This window comes from Belonocnema kinseyi, chromosome 8 (genome assembly GCF_010883055.1).
Source record: "Belonocnema kinseyi isolate 2016_QV_RU_SX_M_011 chromosome 8, B_treatae_v1, whole genome shotgun sequence".
NCBI lineage: Eukaryota > Metazoa > Arthropoda > Insecta > Hymenoptera > Cynipidae > Belonocnema > Belonocnema kinseyi.
Genome location: NC_046664.1, coordinates 89,376,265 through 89,393,225, shown reverse-complemented (window position 1 = coordinate 89,393,225; position 16,961 = coordinate 89,376,265). Strand labels below are relative to the sequence as shown.

The 16,961-nt window shown below is 36.2% G+C and overlaps 1 protein-coding gene across 1 annotated transcript in view; it reads left to right on the top strand.

The window, feature by feature from the left end:
- The first annotated feature begins 3,037 nt into the window (after window positions 1-3,037).
- The window catches only part of LOC117178924 (transcriptional activator cubitus interruptus), a 65,213-nt gene continuing 51,289 nt past the window's right edge, over window positions 3,038-16,961 (top strand). Inside the window, exon 1 of the mRNA XM_033370483.1 lies at window positions 3,038-3,946. Within this exon, the coding sequence (XP_033226374.1) occupies window positions 3,702-3,946 (245 nt within the window). The 5' untranslated portion in view covers window positions 3,038-3,701. The remainder of the gene's footprint in view (window positions 3,947-16,961) is intronic.

The following is a 16,961-nucleotide window of genomic DNA, read 5'->3' as shown; positions in this document are numbered from 1 at the left end:
ATAAAAGTTGAAAATATTGATAATTTTAGCAGAGTTTGTGGTGAACCTAAGTTTTAGGATTTGAAATTAGTTGACCGTGCTTTATGGAGAATTTGTCCAATTAGCGGATCAGTTTCATATGTAAGTTTATTTATGCACGAGCAAGAATCCGCGTGCCCACTGGCCAAGGTCCAGGGGATTGGTTGATTAGCCGATTCCTTCCCCGTTTTCCCCTTGTCCTGCGCGAAGATCACGTTGTTCGACGATCTGCGACCCATCTGATCGTCCTTTTCGCCTTGGAGAGTAATTAGGTTCTTCCTTGGGAAGTCCCGGGAGGTGTATTGACTATAGGGTGACTATATAGTAGAGCAACGCGACGATCTGCAAAATCGACTAAATAATAGGAAGTATCGGGTGTTTGCCAACCAAGAAGGGCGAAGAAGGAAGATGATGAGGAGAAAGAGCGAGGCGAAAGGTGTAGAAGCATCCGGATGGAGGACAACCACAAGGAGCCACTGGCTAGTATGCTACTTAATGACTTTATGCACTTCGTCCCTTCATACCGATGATTGTCGGTTACTCCGTCACGGTAACTCTTTTGCCTTTTTCTGTGTGAACTAAGAAGCTTGAAAATCTTCCTTTGATGCGATTATTAGTGTGATTTAAAGGAACGATGCATTGTTAAATTGACAGTGAGTAGAAATAATAATACAGTCTCCAGAGGCTAGTTGCGTGACGATGCAAATTTAGACAAAAATGTTAAAAATAATAGAAAGGCAATAGAGAAAAGAAGAGATTTTGTATTAATCGTTTCACCACCACGGCCTATGTTTTCCTCAAATCAACAGACTTCTATCTAATATTTATTTGGTAAAACCAGTTTAGTGTGTTTCTCAAACAAATATTTGTGAAGTCTTGATCAGTGCGTTAGCAGCAGAGTAAATGCACGAAAATCCCCAAGAGATAAATATAAATTAAAGTATTAAGAATACCACTTTTATCTCACACTCGTATGCATAAGGTATCAAGAATGACCAAGATGTTAACGCTTTCTTCAGAAGCAGATTTAACATATAGTTTTACAAATCAAAGCAATTCCTACTTCTACCGGACCTGAAAACGGATACGATGTAGCTTCCCATTGTTAGCTGAGAAGGGATGGATAGCTTGTATTCGGGTAAGAATGTAAGGCGAGAGGTTCGAAGAAAGACTCGAAGCTGAAGAAACAACCGGAAATCGACACCTTGGTTGGTTTGACAGGGGTTTCCGACTGGAACTTATTTATTTTTCTGTGCGTAATCTCGTAAGACGTAATAGAAAAGAAAAGCAAACTTAGGAAACTGACCAAAGCCAGTTATTTCTAATTGTTGCATCCTGCCCAACTACTTCTTTTTCACTTCCTCCTTCTTTATTTCACCAACAAAAATATTCTCTTAGAAGCTATCTACATTTTCATTAATAAATATTTGATCTTTTTTAATTGATGTTTCTAGTGTAGCGTTCATAATTTTCCTTACGGTCCCTTCAAGTTGAAGTATGTGGCCTATCATCTTAAGACGTTTTATCTTTATCCTACTGCATTTTAACTTCCCTTTTCTTGTTCCATTTCAAATAAATTTTTACTCTTGATATTATCTACTAATTTCGACTTTTATCATCTTCCTATTACACCCAAATCTGAAACATCTTTATGTTTTCATTCTTTACCCTTTCCCACAGGAAGGACAGTCTTCTAACAGTTTCCTTCCAAGCTGTAAGAGGTTAATATTTTTGAATTTCGAAAGCTTTCATCATGCTGATTATATTAAATGGATATTCAGTTATAAATATAAATCAAACTATTCTCAAACATATATAATTGGTGCAGCCTTACCTACCACTTCGTCGACTCCCACTCACCCCTATCCCCAGTTTCACGAATGATTACCTTGACTTCAGAGTGAATAGTCCACCCGTCTTTTATGGTTTTTAAACAGTGTCTTCAAAATTGCTACAAAGCAAACGATTCTTAGATATAATTATTTCATCCTGATCTGACACTTCCTCTGAAACTTCCACTAATCACCTATATAATTATTTTCAACACAAGCCTAGAATAATTGCAACGAACGTAAATCGTATTTACTTGTATCTTGTCCTTTACCATTCTCTATTTTAGTTTATTTCATCTCATATCCCTATTCACGATTTCTTTTTTCTCACTTTTTGAAATACTCTTCTTTAATAAAGCCTTAATTATCAGTTATCTTCCCTTTTTCCTTAGCCGCTTAATGAATTCCACCTGTATATTCATCTTTCATCGTTCCTGAAAAGTGTCTTCATAATGCAATTAGGATCCAAATAAATCTTGCATTCTTATCCAGCACTTCCACTAAAAGCACTTAACCCTACCATTATTCTTCACACCTGATAGTTTCTCATATAATTTCAACAAACAATCAAATCCAGATACTCCATTTGAACTCGCCCTTCCAGAGGGAGGGTAAGAAAGATACGCGAGTCTGGTTGGAAAGGTGGAAGGGATCTTGAGGAGAAGAAGGAGGTTCGGTGCCATGGTAGAGGGAGTCAGGCACGGCTGGTGCTAGTTGAGTTGTCGAACTGACACGCGTTCCCTCTCCTTCATCCATTGGTTCGAGCCATCTTGCTCGTGCACTCGCTAGTTCTTTCTCTTTCCCCATAAGCGGAGAGCACCCCTCTTCACAAACACCATCATTCCTTCTCTCTCTCTCACTTCCGGACTGGACCCCTCGATCATCTCTTTCTCACCATCGCATTGCCCTTCTCAATCTTTCTCTCTTCATCGACTGACTCATTCCAAACTCCGGAGAGTCCAAAGCTCCATCCAGGTTTCGTCCCGTACACTCTACTCTCCTTTACTAGTTCTTTATTCTCCTTTTCTCTCTCTTTTCATCTCCATCTCTCTCGCTCTTATTTTGAGTTTTCTCTTCAACCTCTCCGTCGCACGCCCACTGAGAATGCACGACTGCTCCGGCATGCCTACCCCTCTTCCAGAGAAGGACTCAGTCAGACTCAGTACCGCCATATCCGCCAAAGCATAAGCACCGTAACGGCTTTGCTAGGCTTTACAGTGTTTACTCGTGTCAACGTGCTCGCGAGTAAATAACTCGCTGGTGTTAGTGCAACAAAATCCCTTCGAGTTATCTTCACCCATTGATACATTTTCGAGTGTAACAGCGGTGATAGATTTTGCAGTCAGTGCTCCAGGATTCGATATTCTTGAATTCTTAAAATCTTGAATTACGAACTGGATGAGAATTCGGGCACTCAAGAGTTTCAGTGCTTAAAAACCTTTTGGAAATTGTGAGTGCTTGTGTTGTGATGTCCCATCCATCTCAAACTCTTTCTACGCAAGCCGAACTTCTTTGTCTTCAAGATTTAATCTCAATTCAAACTTAGTGCCATTTGCTTTCATTTTACATTTATATCGTTAAAGATACCACCCTTAGAAGATCCAATCCGTAAAAATTGTTTGCTCATCTTGGAGACCATCCTCAAATTTGGAGAATATTCTCGTTTTTGTGAACATTGTGTTTTCTTCAGAGTTTGAGCTAGAGAGTACATGAAGACAATTGTTCAAACTGGATGGACTATGTGGCAAATCCGTGGAGAGATTTCAAAGTGGATTGGGGAGAAAGTGTGGTTTTAATACTAAGAGTGAACGGAAGTTTGGGTACCAGGAGTTAGCAGCGACGGTACCAGAAATGCCGGAGAAAGAAGTGGCTTATCATCAGGAGGCCTTCTCCTTACTGCCGCCTCCGCCCCATCATCCCCATTCGGCTTTCCATGCAGCTTTTCATCCGCATCCTCAATTGCCAGGACCCTCGCCTTTTCATACCCATCATGCTCATGGTCCTGCGGCAGCCGCGGCCGCCGCGGCTGCAGTTTGGGAACATCATTCTGCAAGGGCTGCGGCAGCAGCAGCTTTTCATGGACTACAGCCCCACCCGTAAGTCATCAAGTTCATTATAACAACTCTGATTATTCACTTTTTCTCGGGCGATATAAATCTCACTGTTTCATGCTTTTCAAAAATCTCTAGTAGCGTTTCCGGAATACCTGAAATGAACAAAAGTTGGTTTTGGGGGGTTAAAAATCTGAATTTCAGTTACAAATGATGAAATCATGTTTTCATGGTAGAATTAAAGAGTGTTTGAAAAATGATGAAAAGTTGAAATCTTCTACTAAAATAGCGTTTAAACAAGCCAATCCTAGTTTGTAAAAATTCTTCTTTAACTTTGAATTTATAGTTTAATGTAATTCATTTTCAAAAATGTTGTTTACAAATTAATTAATTAATGGATTTTTGTCCAAGATTTCCATATCCATTCTTGTTCACAAAGCTACTTAAAACAAAATTTTATCTCAATGTTTTATCGAAGTACATATTAAAATAAATAAAGTGTTCAATCAACTTTCAAGGCTGCTTAATTTGTCCATCGGGAAGCGTTAAAAATTAAGATTTTAGCGATAATTCTCTCCTTTAATGTACACATAATGTTCTTTCCATTCAATATTTCTCCAACAGAATTAGGTCTTTAAATTTGATATCTCCTGAGTAAGATGAAAATTTCTTTCGCATTAATTATGATAAGGTCCTCCTTTTCGGACTCCGCTCTCTTAAAGTAGAGATAAACTACACTTAAGCGACTTAATGTCCATTACGGTTGCGTTGAATCTGTAGAATAAGCTTTACTGTTGAACAAATGGTCAGCATCAATCAGTTAATATTATCATGGCTAGAAATTGTATTTTATGTGTCTGAATTTAGAATGCGAATCAAGCAATGAAGAGAGCATTATATACTTAACTGAAAGTTACTGTCTATAAGTTACCGGATCAAGTATTAACCATCTCCTAAGAAAAGCATCTATTCGAATTTTATTGACTTGCTTTCATCAATCAGTTAATAAATTATTGAAAAATTGTATTCATCAATTTTGTACTTTTCTTTTCAAGTAATTTTCGGTAATATTTTCATGAAGAGCCCGGGTACAATCCGTAAAAGTCTTAATAAACAGCATTCTTCTCAAATGAACTCAACATTTTACGAGCACTACATACTTTCCAAAAAAATGAACTTGATTCTTATTACAATACCTCGAGTAGGAAAATGCTGCTGTAGAAAAGATAGACAGCAGGAAATTACTAGTTGCACGCCGGTAAGAAATCGATTTACGATGAAAAACTGAGAATGTTGCATAAAATTCATAAAATATTCCAAGGATTCCTTTGCCCAGGACAAAAACAAGAGACTCTTGCTTCAACCTATGTACATGAATGTAGAATGCGAGCAGCGAGCAAAACGTTGGAACACAAAAAAATGCAACAAATTAATCTTTTAGTTACAGAGAAAGTGATCCTGTTGCCTTTATGCATTCCCATTATGCTTTTCATGTACTGCACTTCAAATTGATTTTTCAAAACAATTCCTTTTTTAATTTCTGAAGCTTCTCTCACGTATTCCTAAATTGAAAATAAATCACCTTTATTTTAAAATCTCAACAAAAATTGGTATGCAAATGTTGGAGGCTGAAATAATCTTGAATTAAAACTACTAAAACCCAAAACATCGAAATGTCTTTGCCACGCTTTACGGTAAATTAAGTGTGAAATGAAGATATCGTCGAGGGGAAAGGAAATGGGAATGGGCAGCCGACTACTAGCGTCATAGGTGAAAGATTCAGCCGTTAGCGAGTCGACGATCGAGAAGATGTCTCAATCCCAGTTAATTAAGCCTCTTCGCACGTTATAGCTCTTGCACTGCAAGGTTAGGGTAACGAGCCTGTGATGGCGAGCCTTTTTTTAAAAAAGGCGTGCCTATTTTTATTGCGGTCGTTATCTAAAACCGCCCCACATCCCATTACAATAATTTATCAACTACTCATAGCTCAGAATCAATCGAATACACTTTTAATTTGTATACAGTTCAAATGCTTTCAAGTGTTTGAGCCTGATTGAAAAAACTCATAAAGTATAATTAGGTCCTTCGAGCCGGATAACATATTTCCTTTCAGCCTCTGATTATTTTCAAGAATATCGTTCGGAGTGAACCTTTTTAGATTTCAACCACTATAGAATTTATTTCATACTTTCCTGTAAACGTTAAGATGCGAGACAATTTTAACTTTTAGCGCCTCTAAAATCCAACGACGTGAAAAAGAGTCTCAGCAGCATCTGTTACCGGGCGAGGCCAATTGCGAAGCGACGGCAGACGCAAAATTCGCTCCTCTGTGTCAGCGAGTAGCTCTTTCTGTTCTTTTTCACATATCTTGTATTTCCTTTTCTTTGACTCCGTCTTACCTACGACTCGCTATTTCCATCACTATACGAGGATACGATTCACATTGAGTATTTTTACTTCGGTATTTTCTCTGTCCGAGCCGCAGTCTCGTTGCCGTATCCTCTAATCTTTTTCGCACAAATTCTCAGCGACAGAATGTAGCGCAAAAAAGTCCGACGTTCATGAAAAATAGGCTCAAGTGTGTCTCACAAATGGATTTAGAACATACTTCTTAATTAAGAGAGACGATAATTTCTCCCTGGCATCGTCACTCAGAGAAATTTGTCGTTCTCTTGAAATTCAGTTTAGAGAGATCATTTTATAATTTGTATGTTCTTGTAGAAGATATATTTGATTTTTGTACGCAAGCCTTACAAAGATCATCTTTTTTTATTTCAAACATTCTTCTTGTATTCTAAAACATTTGGTTTCTAATTCGAAACTAAAAACAATATTGAACTCCTAATGACGCAACGAAATATGTTTTAAAGTTAGAAACGGTAGTATCTAGAGATTCGTAGAGTGCTGTTTTGTAATATGTAGAATGTCTTAATGAAGACGTTCTGCAATGCTATGTCGAACGTGGTAATTTTTTCTTAGTGATAAATGAGACGGCTTCCTTTTAGAAGAATGATTCTTTCCTGGTCGGATACTTTGAATTGCACACTTAAGTACCTTCCGACAAAGGAACTTGAACTATGTTGAGGTATGATCTGGAAGAGTTGATCTACTTGTTAGTTAAAGGATGTGTTTAAGAAAGTCTACCGTGTAACACGCACATCATAATGATGTCGCGCACGCGAATAAATGCTAAGAATCTGCAGTAAACGAATAATGAATAATTAAAATATGGAATTCAAATGAAATTATATTCTTAAATATTCATTCATTTGTGTTAATTTTAATGTTTATTTCTTTCTATGTGTAATTTTATCACCAGCAGACCGAATAATTTGTTTTGCTCACAATCGCTCAAGAATTCAAACAACAAGCTTAGTTATCTTTGCTCCTGAAGCAACAGTAATTGATACAATCTTAGCAGTGGGAAAAAAAGCTCTCTTCATCGAAGCACCTGCAATGTTTTTTTTCTTTGAGATCTTAAATCTCGAAAATGAGTAATGCTGATAAGGCAGAAGATTTGATATCGCTGGGATCAATCCATTCTTCTATGGCATCCCCTTTCTCTTTCTTTAGTTGGGTTGCCTTTCTCATGGATAGAATCCCACGTAAGTTACTACAAGCTAGAGCGATACCATCCACTCGCGCAATTTATCATTGGAGCGTCGTCCATTGATAAATTCCGCGCATTCATAACGTTCTGGCGTGCACGCGGTGCAACGTACCCCGCGAGAGACACTCGATACTTCGCACACGATACGATACATCGCGATAACTTTAGTCTCCATTGCGTTATCGTACACGAATGCAAATTGTGAACTGACCATGGAAAAAGACAATGACACCAAGTTGGATGAATACAAAGGAGAAAGGCTAGAAATAGGCTGTAAACATCGAGAGTCGAATAAGCCATTAGTTCACTCTGCCTCGTCAGTTACTGTCAGGACCAGTATTGAGTGGTTTTAACTCGTCAGAATCAGCTTCCGTGGTAATTGAGTTAAAATAAAAAATTGTAAACGCAATTACAAACTTTTAGTCCACAGGCATTTTTATTTTTAATAATAGATTTAATGCTTTCACGATGATTCATTTTGTTAAAAAGGAGTATTTCGGGTTATAATCTTAAGTTTAAAGCTTTCATACCACAAAAAGTTCTATAAAGAATAACTTGTCTTTTGTAATATGTGGAATCGCTTACGAGAAAAATTTTAAAAAAAGCTTTTAAAAATGTACGAAAAAAGCGGAATTCACAAGAAAATCTTTTTTTTGCGTTTTAAAAATTCGGAGAAAAAAAATTGGACGATATTCTGCTAAAAGGGCCGCGTTTTCACCCATATTTTTAAACATTTTGTACTTATATAAATCAGTTTTGTGCGGGCTTGATCATTTTTGAAGCCGAATACCCAATTTTTTCCCCAAAAAAATAATTTTCGAATTTATCGCTTAAACTATGCAGGAGAGCACAAAAATAGCAAAAGATTTCGTGTAGAACTTTTCTAACTGTGGAAATTTTTGTCTTAACATTTTTCTGTACCTTAAATTATTTTGAAGAAAAAAGCGAAAATTCGATCTCAGGGGGGAAAAATTCTTCTGGCCTCGAAGAATGTTTAGCCCACATAAAACTCAAAAGATGTATTCCTTATTTCTAGATTAAATTCAAAATAAAAATGGGTAAAAATATAACTGTGGGTTTTTTGTCAAACTCGACTTTTTATATTTTCAAAAATATGGTCGCCATTTTATTATTCATTAAGTATTTGTAAAATTTCTCGATGAACTTTGAAAGAGGGTGGTAAAACTCATGCGTATCCAAAAGAAAATTAAAATACCTGAATTAAATCGGAAACTATAGAAGTTCCATTTAAAAAAAGTGTTTTCTTGAAACGCACACATCAAAATTCGTGGGTTTCATATTTTTATTGTGATAAGAAAGTACGAATAATTTTCATTCGGTATTTTAAAGTTCTATCAATTCTGAGTTGTATTTGGATGAGTAGCTGACAAGTGCTCTGGAGAATGTTGCAAATTGAAAGAATTTTAAAATCGTATGTCACTTTTTGATTATTCCCTAAATTTAATTAAATTTTTAGAAGTTTAAGCACTTTTCTTCAAAAAATTTTAAAAACTCAAAAAATGTCTTTAAAAAATTCTTCTTTAATGAAATTCAATTTTTACACATTTTCAAGTTTAAAAGTACTCATGTTCAGAAAACTCTTTTTTGTAACGCACGCACGAAATGTTCGCATTTCGAGCCAAATAACTTTTTACGTTATCAATAGTGATTAAACAAACTCGGATTTAGATACCTGAAGTTTCGTAATTTCGCGCGTACAGCAAACATCACACTCGTGTAGAACTGCCTTCTTTCTGTTAATATACCACTTTTTTGTTGAACACAAACAAATTTTAGTTAATTCAACGACTTTGAATTTAAGAAATTGTCACTTTCAAACGTTTGCATTTTGAGAACATAAAATTTGGAATGGTATTTCTATATATGGTTTCTACACTTAGCTTGCCAATTTTGCACACTCCATGTTACAAAAAAATTTCTTAATCTAACCATTCATTGAATTAAAGAAATAATTATGAACACATTATCCTTGACACTCTGTCTTTGAAAACCTATGTGAATGCGACTTAAGTTCAGTCTTATCCTTAGTTAATCAGATCTATTTCTTTGAAGAGAGAATCTTTGGTGGCACGCGTGGGTGTGTGTGAATTTACCCACGCGCTGTGAAAGAAATTTGGTTAAATTCTCGACAAAACGGACAAGTTTAAAGCAGCAAGGTAAACCCTTGTTTGCGCGAGAGAAACATTTGCTCTATCGGTTAAGAAGTCTATCTCCGTGTAAGTACGAGAAAGCAGCTGCACAGGTGCTCTTGCCACGTGGCACTGTGTACCTTCGATCAACATCACTTAGCACGAGGACCTCTCTTTCTCCCGATGCCTAAGCTCATTACACAATTGAAAAGTGAGATATAAAGCAGACTTAATTTCCTCATGTTGGGTCGTTAACGTAATTAATTATTTTCGCAATGCAACGTGTTGAAAAGGTGAATGTGATCTGCTCTATGGGTGAATGAAACCATGAATCGAGCCATGAATAAAGCGGATGTATTGAATATGATACGTGATAAAATGCGTACTTCAATGATGCGCTGCTATTTATTCCTTGTAACCAGATCTTCAAGGTATCATGCGACATTTTCTAGACTGATAAAATATTGATCGAATTTTGATCGCGCGTCAAAAGAAAATATTTTTATAAAGCTATAAAAGAAAGTCAATATTTTCGAGGATAGGAAAATATATTATTAAAGGCAAATTTATTCGCTCTTTCCTGGGATCTAAGCGGTATATTTATAAGCGCCGTATGACACAGGCGCTCGGTAGTTTGTTTGCACAAGACTATTATGAGATTTTATGCGTGAAACGTGTGCAGCCAGCGATTTTTCTGCATTTCAACGTTTTCTCATTCATGAATGAGATGATGATTTTTATTTATTTATACCTATGATTTTTATTAAGTTTATTTTGTTATTAAAATAAGTTGCTTTTTTACAAAAATGCAAAACCATAGGAAGTACAAATTCTTTACTGTAGACTTTCGAAGCTCACGTGAATTCAGAAAGAAATAGAAATAGGAGCTTTCCTGTTTTGTGAGCTCGTTAAAGTTTCAGTATCCGCGTCTGGAAGGCCGAGAGAGGCATTTGAAATTAAACAAGGCATATTGGTTCACACCACATGGCGAACACGTTCACGATGGTTGAATGGTTAGGTATGTTCGAATGTTTACGCAGGATGTTCCTGATTTCCACCAGTCCATATGTAAGGCTGGTTTGCCGCCTCCATTAGCACTCCGTTGCTCTTAATTTTGACAATCCTAAGACCCAAGTGGAACAAAAATTATCCAGGGTAAAATGAACTTAAGCGACGAAGATGCTGTAACGGAAAATATACTACATAAAATGAGAAAAGATTGATATCATCTATAAGAAAAATAATGTTTGTGACTTTAATTAATACTTGATAAAATGTTGATATCTGATCGAAACATTTTTGTGATTTGCAACCTCGAGCCACAGTAGTAAGAGTGAGTTGCAGTCGGCCCGTCTGAACAGGTACGCATGACAACAGTTCTGTGTAATTTGCATGAGCAAGATAATTATTATCTTTCGATTTAAGCGTGGATTTAAGCTGCACGATCCATTTAAAATGTATTGTTCCTTACGCCTCATTACGCTTGGGGGCTATCAAAACACTGCAAAGGTTATATATGAGATAGGAAATTTCGAGCTGTTGAAAACTCGTATTTAAGAAGAGTAATGTGATTGCATTCTTGGGAATTTAAATTCTTAATTAATCAAGATTTATGCGTTATTATTTTTATACAGACATATATTCAATATTAAAAAAGTTACTTTCAATAAGTGTGAATTGTAGATGGTATAAAAACATGTTTTATTCTATTGAATACTCTAATATGAAGTTTTTCTCTTTGAATAGAGTTCTTTGTGACAGAAAGATGAGCCGTGTCAAAACGACGCGTATATTTTCGAGTTAAAGTTTCTCGTGAAAATTAAAATTTCACACATGAGAGAGAAATGCTCATGTGCAAGGTGACAAGCCGACTGCATAATATTTTCGCAGACACATTTTCGACCAAGCAGACAAAACAAACCACTTTATCTTCGTGTACCATCGCTTAATTGTCTCATTAAGACGATTAGATTGTCCACGGGAAGAACGGCTTGCGTGCCACCTGTAAACGAACAAGAGAAACGTAAAGAAAGAGCAAAAGGAAATGTTCCATTACGCTTTGAGTCCCAAGCTGATATTCATTGCGACAGAAATTTAACACCAATTTGTGATCCTCATTTTAACTTTTAAGTGTCATTACAGACAAAATCTTGTACTGTAATGACTTTTCTGAAATTCTTGTCTGAGACTTTGTTCAAAATATCAGTTATTTTAGGTTGTTAATGCATTTTAAGTAACTGTTAAGAGTAAAAAATTCAAATAAAATTTTTTTTGTCCACGTTTTAAAATATATCATATAAAAAATTATACAAGATTAGGATTCTGGTTTCTAAATATTAATGGTCAGGGGAAATCAAAAGTTTTTCAGAGAAAAATTAGCAATGTCAAAAATGAATTTTGCAGCTACCCTTAAATTCCATATTTCTCAAAATTTACGCTAATATTGATACTACTTTGAATTTCTCTAACGAGTCCGAAGTCTGAGATCACTGTCAAAGTCAGAGTAAATTGTTGGAAGAAGAATCCAAGCAAAGCTGAAGCAAAAGTATCGAGAAACTAGCATATTAACACATTTCTAGCAAACCTTTTTTTGTCAATTATTTATAGATTCTGGAGGAATTTGAGCACTATATTGCTATTAAATTTCTGACAACTTGCCTACTTGTTTCCTAATCTCTTGTAAAATACTGATCGATTGAATCCAATATCTATAAATACCTAAACTGTCTTAATTGAAAGATTGATAAATAAAAAAAAAACGTCAACATAGTTCGTTTCTTGTCTGCGATTTCTCCATAGGTTGATTCGCAATATCCGAGGTCCTTACACTGACGGTAAAGTTCGCGAGACTTAATAGCACGACTTTGCCGTGAATCGAGGTATATCATGCATCATCTTCCGGACGGCTTGATTCTCCATCTTTCCATTCGTTGCCCTGTTCTCTCTATCTCTTTATCAGTCTGTTTCTCCTTTTCTCCTCTCTGAATTAATCTTTCTCTCTCTTCCCCCCCCCCATTTACTATCAGTTCGTCTCTTTCATTTGATCGCGTGCCGTCTCTCCAGAAAGAACCAAGAATCTTGCTCGCGGTCTATCGGCTACCCAGTCTTTTGGGATATCAAACGTTCTGCCCTCTACTCTTCTATTCACCAATGCCCATACTTTAACTCTTGCACTGCTTTTTCATTCTTCCTTCAATACTCTACTATGGTATCGCCAAGAGTCAAGAACAAGAGAATACCTAGGATAAACTGCAATCGTTTCGAGCTGGACGAGTAAACCAAATCATGATCCTCCTCTTTCTCGGATAAAATCGCGCTTCGCTCTGCTGAGGCAGGCGAGTCAAGTCAAGGGATAATTTAGTAATTACGGCCAGATGCTCACCCGACGGGCAACCTCCACCTATTCGATCCTATACCGATTGTCGTAATTGCGGTTCCAGCTAAAATTCACCTATACCTTCTGCGCTACCTCTAACGCCTTCTTGCCCAGTTTTCACCTATTGCATCCTGAACCTCCCCTTTTAGTTCTAGTGTCGCAATATATAAAGTCGAGATTCTTAAATTGCTTCGGGCTATATTGAGCTCATACAAAGAAAGTCTGCTTTAATAAACTATTACAGTCTGTGGGTCTGCATTCTGGTGACGCGATAGCTTATGAAGGAATTTCCTAATTAGAATTTTCTTGGGTACACTCTTTTGCGGTCCAAATAAACAGGTGGACTTCGTTAGCCAGCTTTCTACAGCCGTTATTTATGGGTTTAGGCATGAAACATAAAATGAAGAAAACTAAAAAATTTGACCTTCCCGCTAAACCTCACTATATATAATAATAGTCTAAAGTTTAAATTTTTACCTTTAAAAAGGTCTGCAGATTCGCCTCCAACTATTTTTTTTTGCATAGAGATGATAGTTTTACCATTTTGGCTCAAAAGATTTATTAAAGCGTATAGCATTTTATTTCTGAATTCTTCTTCAGTAGCGCCTAGGGGCCATCCATAAATTATGTTAACAATTTGGGGCTATTTTGTATTTACCCCGCCCCGGAAAGTAAAGCAGGCGTTGGATGAACATGGATTTCATGTTTTCTGTGTGTTTTCGCAGGTCTAATCAGTTGTTCTAGTGAATGGAAGTTTCGACCAAAAAAGAAGACTAATAAATCAGTTAAATTTTCAACCAAATAATTAAATTTAAAAACAAGTTATATTTTAAAACCAAGTGGTTGAGTTACCAAAAAAAAAAAAAAAGATTTATTTTAAACCAGCAATGCAAAAGATGATATTTCAGCAAAACAATAATTTAATTCTGAATAAAAAAGAAAGAAAGATGAATATATACAATCAAGTAGATAAATTTTCCACCAAAAAGGCGAGTTTTCAATCAAAGAGTTTAATTTTTAAGCTAAAAAGTTAATTTTCATTAATATAGTCTAATGTTCTACCAAATTGTTGAACTTTTAACCCAAAAGGCTATTTTTCAGTGAAAAAGTTGAATTTTCAATCTAAAAAGATGAATCGCAACGAAACACGCAATATTTGATATTTCAAATAAAAAAAAATATTTTTATTTGAAATAAAAAACAGATTAATTAAAAAAAAAAACATTTTTTTTTACCAAGCAATTTAATTAAAAAACAAGGATTAATTCCCCATGAGAAATTTTATCGATGATATTTTTAGCAAGAAAAATTTTAATTTAAATAAAAAACAGTTGAATTCAATAACAAAAAGAATTTTCAACTAAATAGTGAAAATTACAACCAATGAAATGAATTTGGATTTCACTATGAAGATTAGATTTTTATTTTTAAAAAAACTAACTTTTATAGAAATTACATGAATTTTTATTTAAGAGGATAGTCTAAATTAAAGAAGAAACATTTTTCAACGGAATATAGTTAAATTTTAAACGAAAGAGATGAATCTTCAACCAATAAATAACTTCTTACAAAATAGTTAAATTTTCTTATTGTGTTCTATCTATTAACTTTGTTCACATTGAAGTGGAAAACGAGAAAAATGTAAAATTTCCTTTTATCAACCTTTGTTTTTGGCGCGACACTCGGGAGTGGGGGCGGGACTTTTAAATTGATAACGCAGTTTATGGAGAACCCTTTATGGGAACGGGATGAAATGTAACTTTATAAACGGAGCATCTTTCTCTCGACGAGTTTTTAATTTCAAGTGGAAAGACTTGCATGATCGAGCGGAGAATGCGAGATTAATTTTTTGTTATCTCGAATTCATACTTTGCAAGGGGATTCCGCTCGGGTGTTAATAACTTGAAAAAGAATTAACGTCGCGCCTTACACGTTTGCAATATAAGTATCTTAAAGTGCCCGACCGGGCAGGCTGGCAAACGAGTAGTCCGAGCGCAGTTGACTGGCTGGCTGGCTGGCATTAGCATTAGCGCGGGCTTCCAAGGGCATTAATCAGGATTAAACGCGGGACAGGGCCGGCAGCACAGTGCGAGGCCAAAACACTTGGAGATTTTTTACCAAGACGCCTAAGATCATTCTTACCTAAGACTTCTTGTCCCGAGGGACTCGCTCTTTCAATGCCAAAACCATGATTCTTCATATATTTTTTCACTGACTAATTTCCTTAGAAAAAGGAATCACTTTCCAAGTCTAATTCGTTCCTAACAGTTTTTACTGTATATATTGTAGAGCGTAGAATGATGATAAATTACATGATCTTTTAACTGTCTCAGGTTAAGTCTTACGAGATTAACATATTGAAAATGATTATTTTCATTACAATTCTTTATGCTAATTAAGCCGCAGCATAGAATACAAATTTCAGAAAATGAATGACCGTAATGTTTCAATTTCACCCATTCTCGAAGAAAAATACACTCAAAGAAAAGCTTGTAAGGGCTTTTTAAGGGTCGAAAGTAGTGATTTATATTTTTCTTTAAGTACACGAGTAAGCACAATTAAAAATGCTAACTGATTTGAAAAATAGTTTTAAAAAAATTTTATTATTAAAAGATGGATTTTATAGAGATTGGCAACTTTTCTTTAACAATTTAACTTTATCTGATGTAAACTTATCTTTTTTACTGATATCGACAATGAGTATGGAATGCGTCATCTTATTTGGTTGCACGTCGTCTTCCTGGAAAACAGCGCATTAGAGAGTAATCATGGACAGCTTTGCAACGTGTATATTTTTTGACGGCGGCTCAATTGAAAGTGGATCCAGGCTCACAATCACGTAAAGATAACATTTTGTTTATATAATCGGCTACGAGAATATAACTCGGCTCATTGTTTATGCGAAAAGATATCTGCCTTTAAACTGTGAATCTGCGTATGTCGTATCCAGCAAGAATTTTTTATACCGAATTTACTATAAAGGAATAAGGTCCTTCGAGCCGGCTCTTTTCCAGTTTTGTTTGAATTAAAAAATCTTGCTGAATAGGAAATTGCCTATTGTAGAGTCGTTTCTGTGACGCATTTGGAAAAATAAGACTTTGCAAGCCCCTGTAGTGCGAAGAAAGTGGCTCGCTAGCTTTCTTCTCGCGCCAATAACGAAACGAGTTGCGCGACGGCAACTTGCTTCGGGGGAATTCAATGAGGGCACTGTTGGCGCATGAGTTCACTGATATCGCTCGTTTAATAAATTAAAATAACTCGACGCGATTCTCGAGCGTCTGCTTTGGTCTTCATCAGCAATGTGTGTATGCATGATGCATACATCTCGAATCGAACGACGTGGTGCGATTAGACTCATGGTTCCGAGGAACTCATCACAATCATTAGCATCAGTTGTGGCTTGGAAATCGTCATAGAATAATTACTATTGGACTTTAGCACTCACTGCATGACTTTTTATTCGCACAAGATGTTGAAGTCAAAGGCAGGAATCGAGCAGAGCCGAGAAAAGATCTCTGACCCTTTCTGTGAAGTCAAATAATTATGATCAAGCGTTGACAGCCCGCGGTGAGTCCCAACCCATCTGCCTCCTCGCGGTAAACATTATGGCCGCCATCGTTCAAACTGAACCCTTCTCGACTCATCATCCAAATCGTTTCACGGGGTTTCTCGAAAGCACGCTGCACCTTGCGCTCAGGAGATAAAGATGAGACGCAGAAAGAAGAGGGAAAAACAGATGATCGATTGTTAGCTCTGGAATTCTGTGGACTCATTCGGAATAGGTAGATCGCACTAGCCACTGGTCGGGTCGAGTTTATACAGAGATGTTGCTTTGTTTTTATGCTGACAAGAAACGAGAATCTTTTCTAATTTCAAGTTTCTATTTTTAAAGAGACGCTTGTCCCCGGAGAACAAAATGCACAC